Source organism: Brachycentrus maculatus, unplaced genomic scaffold (genome assembly GCF_059751285.1).
Source record: "Brachycentrus maculatus isolate JH-2025_06_01 unplaced genomic scaffold, ASM5975128v1 h1tg000124l, whole genome shotgun sequence".
Classification (NCBI taxonomy): domain Eukaryota; kingdom Metazoa; phylum Arthropoda; class Insecta; order Trichoptera; family Brachycentridae; genus Brachycentrus; species Brachycentrus maculatus.
The window spans coordinates 1,497,045-1,512,549 of NW_028280877.1; the positions used below are offsets into that span (position 1 = coordinate 1,497,045).

Consider the following 15,505-nt stretch of genomic DNA (forward strand, 5'->3'; position numbering starts at 1 on the left):
CCTATGGTGCATAGGGCACTGCATCATATAATCGCAGTGTTATCTTGATCGTTGAGAAAAACGTGAAAGAAAGGTGATTAACACCTCTGCTTCAGGTACCAGTCCAGGGTAATATTGAATAAATATTAAGAGTGAAAAAATCACTTATATTTGTTTGACCCCCCTTGGGAATCGAACCCAGGACCTCCAGAACGGTAGCCGAGCGTGCTGACCATTACACTACGGAGGCGTATACCGCCTGTATAAGGGTTAGAAAATGTATGATGAGATGACTGAATGTATGAAGAATAAAAAGGGTCTGAAAGAATTTAAAAATAAATGTTTTGTTTACTGTAAGAAGACGTAAATATATATTTAGGATATAAATTAAGCGTAAAAAATAGTTAGTATAATATGAAATATAAGCTTAATTAAATTTAATATAATATAAAAAATATTTAAGTGTTACTGGTGATAACTGCCGCTGTAGAAAATAGGTCACTAGAACGCCGTCATTATTTTTTTTAAATGACGCCACGTGCGCTCTTCTGTACTCTTTCCAGAAATTAGGTTGTATGTTTACTGTCGGGTGGTTGCGAAAGATTAGCAGTGAATATTCGGACAAACAATTTTCCCTCAGATTTCCCAATTACCAGCCCTCCCGTCTGGTTGAGAGCTTTATAAATCATTTAGTTAAACTTTACACGGCTCAGAGCGAGCTCCATTGTACTCGTACTGCACGTTATTTCCCTAATTTTAAGCTAATGATGCATGCGTAAATTTACTTATTTTTCATTAAAATATTAATAAAAAATATTTCGAAACTAAATAATTGTTAATTAACTAATATAACACTCTCCTTATCATTCATCGTTCACTTAATGTAATACCTCTTTAAAAACACTAATTTGTGACTACCGGTTTCGGAATAATTCAGAATAAACTTCAGATAATTTCCATGTAAAAAATATGACAAATACTTCTACTTCAAACCCTTATCCACACTTGATGGTGCATAGGGCACCATATAATGCAGTGTTATCTTGATTATGAAGGAAGGGTGATCAGTCCTCCGCTTCAGGTACCAGTCCAGGGTAATATTGAATAAATATCAGAGTGAAAAAATCACTTATATTTATTTGACCCTCTCCTGGGAATCGAACCCGGGACCTCCAGTCGTATGAAGTATGATAGCCGAGCGTGCTGACCATTACACTATGGAGGCGGACTATCTTATGACAGTCCGCCTATTATATTTATATACATAGTCAAAATGACTGCATCAGTAATGGAATGAGATATGAAGAGGAATAAATTAATGTAAAATTAAATAAATAATAACCACGTCATAAAAGAGTTTATTCAATTAATGAGCAATCATCTTACAATAATAAATAACACATTGGGAATACTCAACACTGCAATCATTATTATTATTAGTGATTTAAGTCAAAATTTGCACTTTTTTTACATTAAATGAAATGTAACAACATATGTACACATTATATTGAGTTAATTAAACTCCTAGGTTTAGAGTAAGTTTACTGTTTCAGTTTGTTATTTTATACTAGATTTATTTTTATAATAGCATACAAAAATGTGTTTGAGAAATTACAGAAAGGTGAAAAAAGCCTTCATGGCAAAAGGTCTCCTTTACAGGACAAAATTTTATTCTAATAAAATTTTGGATTTTAGTAAGAATGCTGCAAAAAAAATTTAACAAAATGTTATTTTATTATTACCTGCATACAGTGGCGTGCACAGAGAATTAATAAGGGCAGGCAGTACCTCTAGTAGGTAGTAAGGTAAGCTAGGTACTACTTAGTAAGGTAGGGTAGGTACTGGTTGCGTTTTTATATGTCACACGGGTAAGTTATAGGATAGGCACTACTTTGCTGCCTATATGGAATGCACGCCCCTGCCTACATACAATATAAGGTGATATATATTTTTTTAAATCTTGTTTAGTTACTACATATTGTATTTAGTTTCAATGTGATTTTTGCATAAATGGATCATGCAATGTTTTGTTTGAAAGAACTAAATACATATAGCATCCTCTCTTCCTTTTTCATTTTATAATAATATTACAAATGAAAGAATCTTTCTACAAACTTTGAGCGAAATTAAAATATTAGTAAATTATTTTTTTTTTTACATGAAAAATATATTTATACCAAATGAGCAGCCATTGTCTTGAAAAACATACATTTTCAAGGTGAATGTTAAAACTATTATCCATAAAGTACGATACTTATAAGTAATTTGTGGCGATATCTAAGAAATAGTAATAATAATTTTCAATATTATTTTATACAAATTATTGTAGGATTTTACAGTTCCTTTTTTATATAATTAATACAATGTACATTAGCGGGCAGTAAATATATATTTATTTCCAGCCAATCATCCTTACATATACACCACATTATTATTTGTTGACTAGTATTCATCATATTTTATTTTAAGATATAATAAACTTGGACAAAGTTTGCCTAGTACTAACTATGCAGACCATGTGGTCTACAAACTGAAGATTTGATTACCTTTTTGGCTCAGTTTTTTGATAGGTTGAAATAGTGATGGCAGTTTTTCTAACGATTTGTGTTATTGATTTAAGAATATTATTAAAAAAAATATATTGTTAGTTATTTTTTACAGATCAATGTACCCAACGAATCAAGTAATTGCAAACAGTTTTTTTTAAGTAGGCAGTTTTTTTTACAAAATTGGCGTGTGTAAAATAAATTATTTTATTAACATTACAATAAAATTACACAAATGAATAATATAAATGAATTTGTGACATAAAATAAGATCTAAGCAAGTATAAATAATAAAATAGAATCAAAGTAGTTTATTTGTTAGGATAGTTTTCCGGTTTATTTGGGAATGCCTCTTGCACACTAACCAATGCCCAGATGATGAATAATACAGTCTAGTTTAAAATTTAAATATATACGATATTTAACCTGAAACCATTTGTATGATGGTTAAATTATTTATATGCAAAAACCTTTATATTCATATACCTTCAGGTTAAATTATTTGAATTTATTCATTAATTTAAGCATTTTATACAATTCATTAGTAAATTAACATATTTATTCCTAAGAAGCAGTATCTTAACAGACAATTTTTGTTTTTCAAAAAGTGTTACATTCCGCTATCAACAATATTGAATACAAAAAATCAAAGGGTTTGTGATGGAACATTTGAGATCATTTAGTAATTTTATAGTATACCATTTAAAAAATATATATAATAATATTTTTGTCTGCAGATATCTTGTTGATCAATAAGCATCCTTCAATTGGATCGAAATAAGTTTTTTTAATAATGAGAACAGAATATGTAAAGGGGATCACAAAATAGTAATTTCATACATAGTTTTTTTACAGTAAGCTCTTTAAATATGAATGATTTATTCATAAAAAAAATATATTTTACATTAATTGATTAGTGTGATCATTTACAGAGGCGATTCAAGCTATTTGTGACGTCTTATTAATGAAGAAAATGAAAAATTTTACTGACCATCCTCTGGACGGCGCTTCCTGTACAACAGATGATGAGTCTTCTAACTTTTATTTACATGTAGGGTAGTATATTCAAGTAAATTTAATAGTGCTGAAACCATTTATCTTTGAAAATTTATTAAAACACGATTTTACCAAATTTATATATTTTCTTGATAATGGTTTTGCCTTGCAGAGGCATTATCAACATTAAAAAGTACAAAATTATACAATTAGATTCTGTTATACAAATATATTATTAGGATAGTGTACATATGTTCCGAACGTGCTATCTTACAAAAAGTAACTCACTATAAAACTGTAGCGAGGTACTTTTTGTAAAAAAGCACATTCAGAACATATGTACAATATCCTTGGTTAGGAATAATTTGTATTTTAATCAATATGCCATCGCAAGGCAAAACAAATTCCATAAAAATTAATAACTTTGGTTTAATATACAAATTTGTGTATTGATTTCTGGAAATTAGTAATAGTCAACATTGAGGTTATGTTTGAATACTCTCATTTTTTTTTAAATAAATTATTTACGGAGCGAGTGGGTTTAAACACGTCACCAGCTGATCCACGGCGGCTGATTCATCTGATTAATGGACATGTAGGTCATGTTAACGGGGATGTTGATGATGGCGTAGGATAAATGTAACGAATCCAGAGTGTTCTGTATCTGAGCACCGTTTCTACCGAGAAGAAAGGCGGCGGGAATAGTGGCGTCTCTCTCCGATCTGAGAAAGTTTATAAGCATACAATTATGATCAATTATTGCAATAAAGTAACATCGCCAGCATTAAAAATCGCCCTGAAACACATTGTTACTGGAATCGCAATATTTATGTAGCTAAGATGTGTTTTATTAACCTTTCCGGGAGTATGGACGTAAATGAACGTCGGTGTGATTTTGCTTAAAGGAGTATCGGCTTTAATGAACTTCGAAGTCCATCTGTCAGTTAGTATGATGTAACTTGTACAGCAATTACATCTGTGGATATTTGTGTTTAATTTTGTCATAATTGAAAAATATTTCGAAGCGGTGTTTTTTTTTTAAAATTATTTTAACATAATTTCTATCTTCATAATACATCGATTTAATGAAGAAAAAAAAAATTTTCATGTAAAAAAACCCACTCCCCAGAGAAAGTTGGGGAGTGGGTTTTCCCCCCAGAGAAAGTCTTTTCGGGAGTACAACATCAATTTTTGTACTCCCGAAAAGGTAAAACCTGAAAATTAAAATTAAAATAATATGATAAATTTAATTATTGAACTTGAAAATATTTCAAAATCTTTTAAAATCCCTTTTTCTATTGATCCATGAAAACATCTATTATATAACTTTAATCATAATAGAAATTCATATTAAAGAAATAATTTAATGTTTCTTTAATATGAATTTCTACAACTATGTTATTTTTATGTAACTTTTAACACTATTCCCCCTCCGTAGTGTAATGGTTAGCACGCTTGGCTACCGTTCTGGAGGTCCCGGATTCGATTCCCAGGGGGGGTCAATAAATATAAGTGATTTTTTCACTCTAATATTTATTCAATATTACCCTGGACTGGTACCTGAAACGGAGGGCGATCACCTTTCCTTCGTGTGTTAACGATCAAGATAACACTGTGTTTATATAATGCAGTGCCCTATGCACCATTGGGGAGCGGATAAAGGTTTGAATGAATTTAACACTATGGTTTACATAAAGGAAAGTAAAATGAAATTAGAGAGTAAATATTCCAAAATAACAAGCGGTAATGTACAAAATACAAGGATAAGTATTCCGATACGACAGGCAGTAACATAAAAAACAAAAAGGATAAAAAAATACGCACTTATCATCAATCATCTCAATGAAGAGATCTGCTATCGGGTCTAACGAATTCTCCTCATACTCTGTGATGATCAGGGCGCGAGCTCCTGCCTCCTCAGCCACAATGGTCTTGTGGAGAAAGGAACATTCCCTAGACAAAATTATTCGAGCAATTAATTTCATGTAAAAATTAAAAATATATACAGTGAAACCTCTATCTATCGTTCCACGAATAATCGTTTTCCTAGATAGATAGTGTCATTTATTTCTTCTACCCCAAATTCATTTCATACAAAAATAGATTGCATCGATTGTTTCCCTAAAACAACTTCATTGTTTGAATTACGCTGCATATTTTATATATTTCGTCTGTGTTTTTTACATTGTTCTCAATTTTGTTACATTCCACGAAAATATTCCAATGTGTGGGATAGGAACTATCGAAAGCTAGTGTGACCCAAGGTTGACGGATACAGCAGAAGAGGTCGATATTGATGAAGAGGAGCCACTGCCTATACCTATATTTTCAGAAGCATGCACACTCTTAGAAAGATAGAAAACTTTCTACTACGCACATTTTATAACTGACGCTGAAACAAATATGATCGAGCCGAAAATATACTGTTGACTTACAAAAATAAAACAGCAAAAAAAATTCGATCACAGAGTAGGTACTTACAATGCAATAAACTTTAATATTTGTTTAGTTCTGTTCACATTGGTATTTATTTCAAAATATAGTATCCAACAGATTAATTTAAACAAAACTTTTTTTGTTGTATTTTCGTAAAAAGTTTTGTAAATTTTTTTTTTTATGTTAGTTATATCACAAATTAATATTTAATTTGAACTTCGTTTTTTTAAATTTTGTTTTTGTATCTCTGGTAGCGTCCTTTCCTGTAGAATTGGCTGATACTTCTCGCTATTCATCATCTCAGTCACTGAAACAAGCGTCCCTGGTCCATAATACGAGGAACACCCCCAAAACATTTTTTGAGTGAGTGTTTGGTGTTTTGAATAATGTGAGAAAAGTTCAGCTTTCGTTTCCTCTACGAATAAAGCGGAATTGCTGGCTTTGTATGATAAAATTGCTGTAAAAGGAAAACAGGACTCTCTATCATCCAATCCACATATTTTCTTTTTTACTAAGTCAGTCTCTTTGCCTTCATTGTCACTCAGAAGTAGATAGAGGTTTCACTGTACAAAGAAGAAGGTTTGAATGTATTCATCTACACATGCAACTAGTCAACATAAGACATACCCTCTAATAGCGAGGCCAACATTCCCTTCCAATAGGTCAGCATTATCTGGTGGAGAGCAGCCATCTATGGGATCCATTATCACTAGCTTGCTATTCTTCAAGCAGAAACTCTCATTCTGAAATTTATCAAATTAAATCAACTCAATATATGATATACATACATTACAAACATAATGTAAGTAGAAGCAGTTATTTATTCATTGTATGAACAGCATTAGAAGTACAGTAAAACCTCGATATAATGGACTAATTGGGGGGAGGGGGTGTGCGTTAAATCTGAAAGTCCGTTATGTGAAAATACATAGGTTTAAAATATATGAAGAAAAAAAATTGTTTTCAAAATATGATCACTGTATTTGTATATAAATAAACAATACAAAACACAAAGCAAATTCTATTTATTGTCTCCCTCTCTTCCCCTCCAGGCTACCAATCACAATTAGTCGATCCAGGATATCCTCGTTGCCATGGCGTGTATGATACGATGCGCATGCGCAACGTGTCCAAAGAACTGAAGAATCCGTCGTGTACAGACATTGGCCAGAGTCAAGCCATCCAAGTATAAAATGGTATGCTAAATCTATGGTGCTAAAATAAATTATTATTATTATTTATTACAATCTAACACACAAGCATGTTTAATGAGAAACAAACTCACAAACTGTCCGCCGAAATTCTGCGCAGGGCGAACTCTGTACGTGTAATGAAGCTCCGGAGGTTTTACGATCTCGAAGAAAACATCTCCTCCAATTATGTAAGGAGTTGTCACTCCTTCATACATGTTCAGGTTACTGCCTGCAATCATTATGTGTTAGTAGTAATATTTCTAATATAAAATATATAGTGAAATAAAATTCTGCAAGAGTTGCGCTTTATTTTGTAAAAAAATTGTATAAGAAAATCTCTTTCAATTTCCATATCAACTTGGACTGGTGCTTAGAGAGTAGAACTGATCACCTTGCACTCGCACTCGCACAATTAATTATCAAGATAACACGCAGCACTCTATGCATACTGAGTGCGGATGAAGGTTGAAAATAGAAGACAAACAGAAATCAAAGACATGTAAGAAGAAAATAAATAAAATAATAATAAATCAATGTTTTTAACAAAATATATATTTTTTAAAACCATCAGATCGATGCAATGATCGACTCTTGGATAATGGAGTGAAACATGTTTAATGGAATGCAGATGACAATGGTGATACAGCTCAGGGTGAAAGACATTTCTGATATTTGTGAAAGAAAAAGGGAGGAGGAAAAGTAGGTAGAGAAGAAAAGAAAAGAACTTAAGCTTCACCTACTTCATACAATTTAAATTTTAGCGTAACCAATATCGTCAGATTAGTTTATAATAATAAATTGCAACTTGATTTTTCGAATAATTAAACTTTAAATTTTGTACGCAAGTTTTGTCTATGGCACAAATCTTCAAGGATGCAAAAAAAACAGACCTCTATTCGTCACATTTAACAAAGGTAAAGTCTAAAGTTCCTCATTTAATATGCAGAATTACAATATCAACCCCGTCACAATCAATCAAATAATGTAGCCTAAATATAACAGAATTCATGGAAGTTTTAGGTTAAAAGGCTCCACTGCACGTGTTCAAATTAATTAAATATTAAACATGACAATTAAAACACGACAAAAATTACACAGAAGATATAAGAATGTTCGAGTGATGTGAAAAAAATTGCCCAAAAACGCAATTATTCAATGAATATTTATAATCACTTACCCCCGCTAGAAGAACATGAAATTTGTAATAGAACAATAAAAACTGTCCACAATCCGTAGTTTTTAAGAAGTTTTATATTATAAAACATTTTTAATGAATTAACAAACGTAACTTGATCACTTTCTGTTTGACAGCAGTTTGACACATGTCAATATCAGATGTCATAGAATAACCACTATAGTGTTGCAAGTCTTATAAATAGAGTTAAAAAGATCTTTTTATCAATTTAACCCTTACCACATTAAAAAAAATTAAAACAAATATGTACCGTGGAACCCCTTAGAACGAGCATAATTCGTTCCATCATCTTACTCGTTATGCGAAACATTTTTTCTCATAGAAATCAATATAAAATACGATAATATCGAAAAATGCTCATTTTATAAATTTTTATATCCGTTTATTCAAATAAAATTACTTATAAATTGTTAAGGAGTGTAAAAATTTGGAATACAATTAAGCTTGAAAAAAATCGCAAATTAAAATATTAATTTATGACAAATTATTCATCTAAAGACTTTTGTTTTTTCCAACACTTTAAAATTTGGTGAAAATGTGTCACTGCATTATCATTGAATAAATGTGAAGCACGAATAGCCACCTTCTTATTAGGGTGATGCTTTTTAATGTACGATGCAATAGTTTCCCATGCTTTCAGCATTTCTCTTCTTGTTCTAGAACATTATTTGAGTCGGGTATATTATGGCAATAATCGTCGGGTATGTTTGAGGAGATGCATGAATGTGGAAGAGGTAAATAATTTCTACAAAAACAGAGTGGTATGGTGTTCTATTCTCTCTTCCTACCCCTGCGGAGAAGCGGCGAGATGGTTAGTTAGTAAGTGAAGATCATTTCTCTTATTGTGATGAGGAAGATCGTTGCTCTGCTACTTTCTCCTCCTCCATTAACAACCTCTGTGAAACACGATGCAACTCCATTATCTCTTGACAGATCAGCTCTTGACTGTGTTTTCACAAGGCTTTCAATATCGTTGGTATCCACTATCGCTGGTATTGGCCAATGACACAATCGAACTGCGGAAGTCCCGGCTAACAAGTGAATGACGTGAAAAAGGGACTTGCGCTTTCTCTGTAACTCGTTATGAAAGGTTCCACTGTATATATATATATATATATATATATTTATATATATATATATATATATATATATATATATATATATATATATATATATATATATATATATATATATATATATATATATATATACATATATATATATATATATATATATATATATATATATATATATATATATATATATATATATATATATATATATATATATATTTATATATATATATATATATATATATATATATATATATATATATATATATATATATATATATATATATATATATATATATATATATATATATATATATATATATATATATATATATATATATATATATATATATATATATGTGTGTGTATTTATTTATATAGAAATAAGAGAAAATGAAGTGTAACACAACCATATTTAGAACATAAATTCATTGTAATATCGGTAATTAAAAAGTGATAAAGGGTTGAATGAATATCGTGGTTATTTGTGATTGGTTTGCGTAGCTGTCAAAGTTCTATGGTTTTGCTCTGGACATTTGAAATTCCATGTGACGGGGATTCCTTTCATTCGCGTTTGGCAGGGGGGGTCGACTCGTAAACGTCAGATTGTTCAAAAAACGACCAGAAATGACGAGACACGCTAATACACTAACAAAAACACCAAAACGGGAACGAAAAATACGAGATACCAACAAGTTGTTCAAACGAAAAATACGAGATACCAACAAGTTGTTCAAATATTTGAAATAAATATGGACTAACTATGGCTATAGACAATTATGGATAGAAAAATAGAAATCCGTAGGTGCCTACCTATTGCAGCATCGATTATATTGATATTTTTGTTTTATTATGTTGCTGGTAATTATTCTTTTATCTTCTTATTGTTGGTTGCAGTTTTATTGCGGGCAATTAAAATTAGAACCGATTTCGATTCGAGATTTGCTCTACTTCCTTACATACATCTGCTTTTATTAATCTTTATTTTCAATTTTTATACGTATCATAATTTTTATTTTCAGTGCCTTCAAACAACTTGGATTATCCATTTTGACCTGCCGGAATTGAATCTGCATTTGCTTTTTTATAATTTTTTAATAGTGCATTATTATTTTCAGTGCCTTCAAACATATATAATGGGTTATAAATGTATTGTTCCTGGCTGCCCTTCAAGGAGAAATTATTCAATAAAATTTTTTAGTGTTCCTAAAGGTAAGGGTGAGTTATGGTATAGGATAATGTTCCCATATTTGACGGATATTAATAACTTTTTGAATATAAAAGATCCTCGAATTTGCTCTAATCACTTCAATGTCAGTGACGTTGCACGTAATCGTTTAAAAAAAGGGGCTCTTCCTAATCATAATCTGCCTTTGCCTTTAAGTTTTTTCAGCAATATTATTGATATCCCTTGTTCAAGTGAGTCAATTTCACCCATTTATTCCTTGGATGTGTGCAGCAATTCTAAATTTATAAATAATCAATTAGATAATGTTAATAATCATACTTTCTCCACAGGTGATAAAGAAAACAGGGTTCCTACAGTGGGCTCTCTTAAAAAGAATGTTCTTCCTACTCCGTCAGGTTCTGTTCTTCCTACTCCGTCAGGTTCTGTTCTTCCTACTCCGTCAGGTTCTGTTCTTCCTACTCCGTCAGGTTCTGTTCTTCCTACTCCGTCAAGTTCTGTTCTTCCTACTCCGTCAGGTTCTGTTCTTCTACCAAATACATCCACTGATACTGATCACGAAAGAATAAAAATATTAGAGTCAATTATTCAAAATCTAAGTAAAGATTTTAAAAAAATTCTAAAAGAAAATAAATCCTTAAAAAAAAAAGTTGACACTAGAAGTACTCCCACTCTTTATTTTAAAAAAGTTTTGTCAAAAATGCGTCAATTTCCCAAAACATTTATCGCTGCACAATTAAGACTAATCAATTCACATCCTAAAGGTAGAAGATACACATTTAAAGAAAAGATAATGGCACTTTCTATAGCTAAGCTCAGTAACAAAACATATAAATTTTTGAGAACAGAGTTTAACCTACCTTGCAAATCCACTCTACAACCCATTTTATCAAATATTGATTTATCTTCCGGTATCAATCCCATAATTATAGATCATTTAAAAAAGACTTCGAGGAAACTGGATGAACATTCTAGACAATGTGTTTTATTATTTGATGAGATGGCTATTCAGACACATGTGAGTTATAACCCTTCAAATGATGTCATTGATGGATTCGAGAACAGTGGGATGGGGAGGCGCACAGATAATGTAGCTGATCATGTTCTGGTATTTATGCTAAGGGTTATAAAGCACAATTGGAAAATACCTGTTGCTTTTTACTTTGTGAAAAATTCTACTCAACATATTTTACTAAAAACTATTATAAAAGAAATAATTAATGAAATAAATAAAACTGGTTTCATCATAAGAGCCACTGTAAGTGATCAGGGATCTTCCAATGTGTCTGCAATTAATTCTTTAATTTCAGATACGCGAGCAGATATACTTCGAGTTTCTCCAGGAGCGCATCCAGAAAATTATAAATATTGTGTAAGTGGTATAAATATTTATCATATTTTTGATCCACCCCACTTGTTGAAATGTTTCAGGAATAATTTTTTGGCCAAAAATATCCTATGCGATGGAAAGAGAGCTGAATGGAAGCATATTGATGCACTATATAAGATTGACGGAGCCGGGGGAACTGTGAGACACACCAAACTGACAGAACGCCATATAAACCCAAAGGGGAAAGAAAAAATGAAGGTAAAGTAAATAATAAATAGTATTATTATTTTTATTCAACCCTTATGGATAAAACTTAAAAACAGACCTAAAAATTCAAATATTTCCTGCTGCAATAATGAGAATGGTAATAAAGGAGATCACCGCAGACAGTTTCCTTTATGAATTTTGCAAAATACAGTTTTATATGTCCCAATGTGTTTATTACTGCCTCTGGTCTAAAATTTGTCTATTTATATAAATGTCGGTATTTTCCCTCTTCAGCTATTTCCAGCCTCTTTCAATAATGAGATATGAGTGCTAACATGGTGGCCTTCAATATCCATAATATTGTGTTAAGAGTTCAATATGAAAAACTCAATATAATATAATTGATCTTAGTTGTGAATGAAATTACTATAGATTATGTATGTAAATTGAACAATTCATAAATAAAATAGTGCCCATTCACATGTATTTTTAAAATATATTTTTTAGCATCTATTGACATCTATGATTTTTTTCCAACATTAATTGCTATTGTTCATTATATTCTCATGTCTGATTGTAATTATCTTTTTATTGTTTAGTTTTTCTTAAAGAGTATGTTATAATGAAAGAAATTTTTTATTCAAATACCGCAGTCAACTTTATAAAAATTATATCTACTTTTTTAATGATGCGTATTTATGATAGTGAGTTTTATTTATGATGTATGTAGTAGTGATTTCAGGTAATGTTTACGTTAATGAATAACATTTAAAATTTCAGGTGAAATATGCTGCACAAGTATTCAGCCGTTCTGTAGGATCTACATTGCAGCTTTTATTAAATGCTAGAAGATTAGAACAAAACTCTTCGCATAATAATTTTCCTCTACCCGACACTGCACAATTTTCTATGGAAATAATTTTTTTCATGAATTCCTTATTTGATAGTTTGAATTCTTTTGGATATAAACATAAAGGATTAAAAAATGCTATATCTCGTAACTCTGAACATCTCACCTTCTGGACAGAAGCTGTAAAAATATTACAATCATGGGAATTTGATGGCAATACTGTAAAAGAGCGCAGACCGATAACAATGCATAATTTTCAAGTGACCATCAATTCAATGAGAGCAATTTGGGAAGATCTGCATAAAATGGGATTTAAGTAAGTGAACCATATTGACTTACTTTTATAAAAAAGTTAAAATTATTTTTGGTACTGAATTTTTTTTTCTTCAGATTTATAAATTTAAGGAGGCTAAATCAAGACCCCTTAGAAAATTTCTTCGGCCAAATTCGAGCACATGGAGGACAGAATTTGCGGCCATCGTGTTACCAGTTTATAAGTGCGTTTAAGACTCTATTATTAAATAGCATGACAACAGGTAAATCAATAGGGAATTGTGAAAGTGATAGTGACAATATGATGAACATGTATAGTTTTTTAAAAAGTATGTATAAAAAATCACAGGATTTGTCTACTATGGAGCCTTCTATGGATCTGTCTCTAGAATTAAATAATGAAATTGCAAGCGCAGAGCATTTACAAAATATTACTATTAATAGTGTTGATTTTTTTGAAAAAAATACAGGTTCTTATTTTGCAGGCTTTATATGTAGACAAATCTTGACAAAATTAAATGTATGTAATTTATGTAAGGAAAATTTACTAAGCGAAAATATTAATTTAGATGAGCACAGTTTAATAAAAAGTCTACAATATTCAGAAACAGGGGGATTGTTATATCCAAGTAGTGATTTTTTAAATAGTTTTCTTATTACACATAAATTAGTTTACCAAGCTATTGTTGACCTATGTTATAGTGATAAAATTAGTAAAAAAATAATTAGACAGATAAAATTATGTATCGATTTTAATTGGTTTTCATGTGCCACTCATAAGGAAACATTTATTAGTTTATTTTGTCATCATATTACAAAAATATTATTAAATGAGTGGTGTAGGATATTTAATAATAAATTGAAAAATATTGATAAAAGGGTAAATACAGCGGAAATGGAAACACTTTTGAAAAAAAATATTAGTAGTAAAAATTAGACATTTATAATACTTATATATGTTATAATATACTTGTTTGAAAATTATTACATAATTTTTTATAATATTATTTTTTATAAATTGTTACATGTTATTTATAATTCATTTGTTTTTTTTAGAATTGTATCCCTAATGTAGTTGTTTATAAATTGTTGCATATTATTTATAATTCATATTGTGTTTTCTAGAATTGTATCCCTAATATACTTGTTTTGTAAATTGTTACATATTTTGTGTTTAAAAGGGCAGAAAGAACATTAAATAAATTCAAATTCAAATTTGTGGGAGTCAAGTAGTTACCGTAGCCTTCAGCTCGTACACTTGCCTTGGGAAGTGGTGGGTACTTCTTCTGCCCTTTTATAAAATGTTTTTTAGAGAATTGTATCTGTAATATACTTGTTTGTAAATTGTTACATATTTTGTGTTTAAAAGGGCAGAAGGAACATTAAATAAATTCAAATTCAAATTTGCGGGAGTGAAGTAGTTACCGTAGCCTTCAGCTCGTATACTTGCTTCGGGAAGTGGTGGGTACTCCTTCTGCCCTTTTATAAAATGTTTTTTAGAGAATTGTATCTGTAATATACTTGTTTGTAAATTGTTACATATTTTGTGTTTAAAAGGGCAGAAGGAACATTAAATAAATTCAAATTCAAATTCAAATTTGCGGGAGTGAAGTAGTTACGGTAGCCTTCAGCTCGTATACTTGCTTCGGGAAGTGGTGGGTACTCCTTCTGCCCTTTTATAAAATGTTTTTTAGAGAATTGTATCTGTAATATACTTGTTTGTAAATTGTTATATATTTTTTGTTTAAAAGGGCAGAAGGAACATTTAATAAATTGTGTGTTTTTCTGGAATTTTTGTCTGAAATATAGTCATTTGAAAATTCTCTTTTTTGTTTTTATTTAAAAGCATTGTATCGATTGTGATGTATCCACACAAGTTTGAGTGTGTAATATTTAGTGAATATATAAAAAAATATGTATAAATGTATATATGTTTATATAAAATATATATTAATATATACATATATATACAAATATATATATATATATATATATATATATATATATATATATATATATATATATATATATATATATATATATATATATATATATATATATATATATATATATATATATATATATATATATATATATATATATATATATATATATATATATATATATATATATATATATATAACATATATATATATATATATATATATATATATATATATATATATATATACATATATATATACATATGTATATATATATATATATATATATATATATATA

At 29.8% G+C, this 15,505-nt stretch overlaps 1 protein-coding gene and 1 long non-coding RNA gene across 2 annotated transcripts; one reads left to right on the top strand and one right to left on the bottom strand.

Moving 5' to 3' along the window:
- Positions 1 to 486: 486 nt before the first annotated feature.
- Positions 487 to 8,474, bottom strand: LOC148309447 (PRADC1-like protein). Its single transcript, XM_088260127.1, has 5 exons — positions 8,328 to 8,474; positions 7,243 to 7,379; positions 6,585 to 6,700; positions 5,346 to 5,474; positions 487 to 4,243 (listed from the first exon to the last, which is right to left on the bottom strand). Exons 1-5 carry the CDS (start codon positions 8,413 to 8,415, stop codon positions 4,072 to 4,074), a joined length of 642 nt encoding a protein of 213 aa, XP_088116253.1. The 5' UTR covers positions 8,416 to 8,474; the 3' UTR covers positions 487 to 4,071.
- Positions 8,475 to 10,313: 1,839 nt separating this feature from the next.
- Positions 10,314 to 14,166, top strand: LOC148309448 (uncharacterized). The gene is made up of 3 exons (XR_015837537.1): positions 10,314 to 12,192; positions 12,922 to 13,307; positions 13,382 to 14,166. It is a non-coding gene; the product is annotated as an uncharacterized LOC148309448 (long non-coding RNA).
- The last annotated feature ends 1,339 nt before the right edge of the window (positions 14,167 to 15,505 follow it).